General features: G+C 37.4%; 1 protein-coding gene across 1 annotated transcript; it reads right to left on the reverse strand.

Annotated features, from left to right (window-relative positions):
• Nucleotides 1-2,525: 2,525 nt before the first annotated feature.
• LOC127123169 (uncharacterized) lies at nucleotides 2,526-3,449 on the reverse strand. Its single transcript, XM_051053417.1, has 2 exons — nucleotides 3,279-3,449; nucleotides 2,526-3,158 (listed from the first exon to the last, which is right to left on the reverse strand). Exons 1-2 carry the CDS (start codon nucleotides 3,447-3,449, stop codon nucleotides 2,526-2,528), a joined length of 804 nt encoding a protein of 267 aa, XP_050909374.1.
• Between the last annotated feature and the right edge of the window lie 747 nt (nucleotides 3,450-4,196).

Below are 4,196 nucleotides of genomic sequence, written 5' to 3' on the forward strand. Positions count from 1 at the left end.
GTATTCATATGAAACTTGACCTTCAGTTGCTTCCGCTCATGAAAATCTCGTCTCCCCCAAAACCTTGATTTCGCCAATTATGAATCATGTGATTTTTCCTCTTAAAAAAAGTGTCCTTTCTTGTCTGAAAAACTCCCCTTTAATAGAAAAGTATTCCTCTCTCCTCAAACAGATCCACAAAAGTCAATAACATCAGCTTTCCATTTGACCAAAATGCCCTTCATTTAAGATTGACAAAAGAAAAGACAAAATGGGGTTTTTTGCACGCATGCCTGCTACGGCCCGTAGTCGGTGCTATAGGTGGTCGTAGCAGGCTACTGTCTCTGATGATCATGTCCATGCCTCTCTACTACGGCCCGTAGCAGGTGCTACGGCTAATAGCAAGTGCTACGGGCGGCCGTAACAGGACACTGTTTTTGTAATATCTGGCCTTTGTTCCAAACCTTCCATTACGGTGCGTAGCAGGTGCTACGGGTGGCCTTAGTGGGCCTCTGTTTTGGATGGACTTTTGATCTATTTAGACCTCTCTTCTATGGCCTACAGCAGGTGTTACAGGTGGTCGTAGCAGGCATACTGAAGCGTGGGAAACTTCTCTAATTCTTTGTGATTCTCCTTAGCTTCTACATCCGATTGTACTTGAATATCTATTTGAACCTGAAAAAAACTAATAACACATAACCCAAGCATAAAATGAGGAAAATGGAAACAAACTTAATAAACACGGTGAAAAGATTAAATGATGCTAACGGTAAAAGAAGGTGTAAAAACCACTTAAACTGTATACAAAATACAACTAACTCGCGTACTTTCACCTGTTAACATTATTATAATTATAGCATAAATGGTGACTGATCACAACCCCAAACTTAGCTTGTCTCTTGTCCTCAAGCAACTTTAAGGACAAAGAACTCATGTCACTCCCAATTTAAAGAACACCTTTCATATGCCACCATACCTCTAAGATCTTTCATGACCCTCATTTGTTGATTCCTTTGGTTTTTGCTAGATTACCGAGGTCAATTAATTGACCACATCTTCACTTGAAAGTACTTCTTCACCTATCAGCTCAATTCACACTCACCAAATATCTTAGGTGTTAATGTGTTCTACACTCAAACTTCATAGTACACAATACCATACCATAGGCTTGAATAAATTCTCTTTTAAATCAAGCTGCACGGCACCCACACTATTTCAGGTCTTTATGATTGTAACTGGGCTATGGTTAAAGTGGTATGATTTTGGAAAAGTAGGCTAAGGTTCAGAGTCAATAAAATTGTTATCTTCACTATGTTTATTCTGATGGATTAGTGCTGGAACTATTTCTTGCAATCGTCCTTTAGGATTTGTCTTTATTTCAATATCCGTTGACTTCTCCTTCTTTCAAGTGCCCTGATGATTATTTTTCTATGGTTCTTTGATTTTTCAAATTTTCATCTTTTCTTTTTCTTCTCTTATTTTTTTCAATCATCGGGTGCCTTCATTTGTACTGAAGCTTCACAGCTACCCCAAACTTAAAGGTTGTTATTCCAATAGCAACCTCAAACTTAGAATGAACATGGATATGATAACTCACAAAAATACCATGAACATGGCGGGGGAATGTTTAAGCCATGGGTTAATATTATGTGGATTTTCAAACAAACAAATGGTTAAAGGCTCAAATGGGGTTAACAATGGATAATAATAAAAGGATGGCTAGAAAGGCTCAGGGGGAGAAAAAATGTCCCTTAGTGTATGTAATCATGCACCCGAAATCAGAAAAGAACGTACGCAAGTTCTGAATGATAAAAACATACTTGAGTGCTCTCTTATGATGTACATTGTGTTTGGGGTAGAGCTGACAACCTCCACAGTGCCTCTTGCTCGATGTGGATTCTCAATGAGTTTTAATTAACATACTCAACTTTTAATGCAACTCAATCAAACCAATCATATCATTTAGAAGTATATAAAAAATATTTTGGCGAGTTAACTTGCATAGAGGACACACATTCCTTCAGTTTGGTTACTTTTCACACAACCACTAAAGCTACAATTACCATATTACTAGATGGAAGTAAACAATCATAAAATGAACCACTTAAAGCAAACAAAACAAAAAAAATAATATAAAACTGAAACTAAAACTAAAATTTACGAATACTTTCCTTGGGTTGCCTCCCAAGCAACACTCTTTTATTGTCATTAGCTTGATGCCTTATTCCCTCTGTTATGGGGGGTACTTCAGCTTCCACACCTTGTTGCACTTCTTTTCCATAACTAAGAAACCGTCTTTTTCAGAGGTATGGATTCCTTTGTGCCACAAGTCCTTTCCAACTTCCACATCCTTACCTCAATATTACTTTCTCTTCTTTATCATGGCTTTTGGAATGGAAATAGGAGTTTTTTCACTCGGGGTTGCTCATGGAGGTGAAAGCAGTTGAGATGGCCTTCTTGAGTCTTTTTTCTGATGTTGGCATGTCACTTTGGCCTTTCACATCTGTCCTGATCATGCCTACTTCATACTGATTTTGTTTTTCCACCTATAGCTTCCTAATTTCAAGAACATTCAAGGTTATTTCATCATCATAAACTTTTAAAGTTAGTGTATTGTGGTCTATGTCGAAATTGCATCGACTTGTCCGCATGAATGGTCGACCAAGAATGGTTGGTGTCACTTCATCCTCAGGTATGTCTATGATCACAAAACCAACGGGAAAACTAAATTTCTCTATTGTCACCAATATGTCTTCCGATATCCCATATGCATTCTTTATGGAGTGATATGCAAACTTCATATTTGTCCTTGTATCACATACATTTCCAAGACCAAGCCTTTGGTAGATTGACAATGGCATTAGACTCACACTGGCTCTAGAATCAATTAGTACCTTCTTGAAAGATATGTCTTTTATAGTGCATGGGATTGTGACCTCTCCAGGATCCTTCTGCTTGCTTGGGATTCTCCTACCTGGTGATATTTCACTACGCTTTTCATTAAAGGCTACCAACCCATCTTCTATTGGTCTCTTTTCAGTGATTACCTCTTTCATGAATATTTTGTACATGGGCATTTGCTCGAGTGCTTCAAAGAAAGGCATATTGCTATCTATCTTTTTGAACACTGTGATGAATTTCTCAAGGTTTGTCTCTTTTGGATCCTTCTTTGTCACTCTCTAAGGGTAGGGTAACTTAATCACAAGTTTAGCCTCTTTTTTATTTTTCTCTTCAATTGGCTTTACTAGTGGTATCACTTCTTCTTTTTCTTTCTTATTTTCCCTCACTTCCATAACTACCTCCATGACATGGTCATCCTTTGTTGCCCTCTCTTCTTCATCTTTAAAACCTTTCTGACTTCTTGTCGTGACAACATTAACATTCTCATGACTTCTAGGATTTTGTACTGTTTCACTTGGGAGGGAACCTTGTGCTCGAGAACCTGTTATTTGTTGTGCTATCTGACCCATCTGAACTTCAATATGTTTGATAGAAGCAGCAATGTTCCTCTGATTATTTCTTGTTTCTTCTTGGAATTCATAATTTTAAGCTGACATCTTTTCAAAGGCAAGTTCCCAATTGGCCTTTTTGGGTGCTTGTTGCTGATATTACTGTGGTTGGTTGTGATATTAAATGGGACCCTGCTTTTGAACATTCCCTTGCTGATCTTTCCAGGAAAATTTTGGATGATTCTTCCAGCCTGGATTATAAGTGTTAGAATAAGGGTTGTTCTGCTTTAGAAATTTTATCTCTTCCATTTGTTGCGTGGTTGCAACACATTATATAGTTAAATGAGGCCCGCCACAAATTTCATAACCGACATCTTGGACCGGTTGAATTTGAGCTATCTGTTGCGTACCAACATTCATTTCTTTAAGTTTCTTTTCAACTTTTGCAGCAATTGTGTCTTTTATCCTTATTTTATTGGTTTCAAGATTCAGATCAATAACTCTTTCAGATTTACTTGAACACCTATCATATAACTCCAAATGCTCATTTGTAGCTATTGCCTCAATGATCTTTTTAATACTTGTGTGTCACACCCCAAATTTTACCCCTAGATTTCATAATCATTTTCCCCCTAGACATCATTCATGCATAGCAAACCTCAAGATCAATATATGTCTGGTTTGTTTCATCTATAAATTAGGGTTTTCCTCAAAGAGCTCAAAGGATCGATCAATCAAATATTTGGATTGATCACCAATAAATCAAGT

Source organism: Lathyrus oleraceus, chromosome 2 (assembly GCF_024323335.1).
Source record: "Lathyrus oleraceus cultivar Zhongwan6 chromosome 2, CAAS_Psat_ZW6_1.0, whole genome shotgun sequence".
In the NCBI taxonomy this organism is placed as follows: domain Eukaryota; kingdom Viridiplantae; phylum Streptophyta; class Magnoliopsida; order Fabales; family Fabaceae; genus Lathyrus; species Lathyrus oleraceus.

Excerpts from the sequence above, each read along its gene's own strand:
- LOC127123169 (XM_051053417.1), bottom strand. The coding sequence starts at position 3,449 with ATGGGTCAGATAGCACAACAAATAACAGGTTCTCGAGCACAAGGTTCC. Across the intron at positions 3,159-3,278 it reads AGGATGACCATGTCATGGAG|AGAGTGACAAAGAAGGATCC; the intron begins GTAGTTATGGAA and ends CCCTACCCTTAG.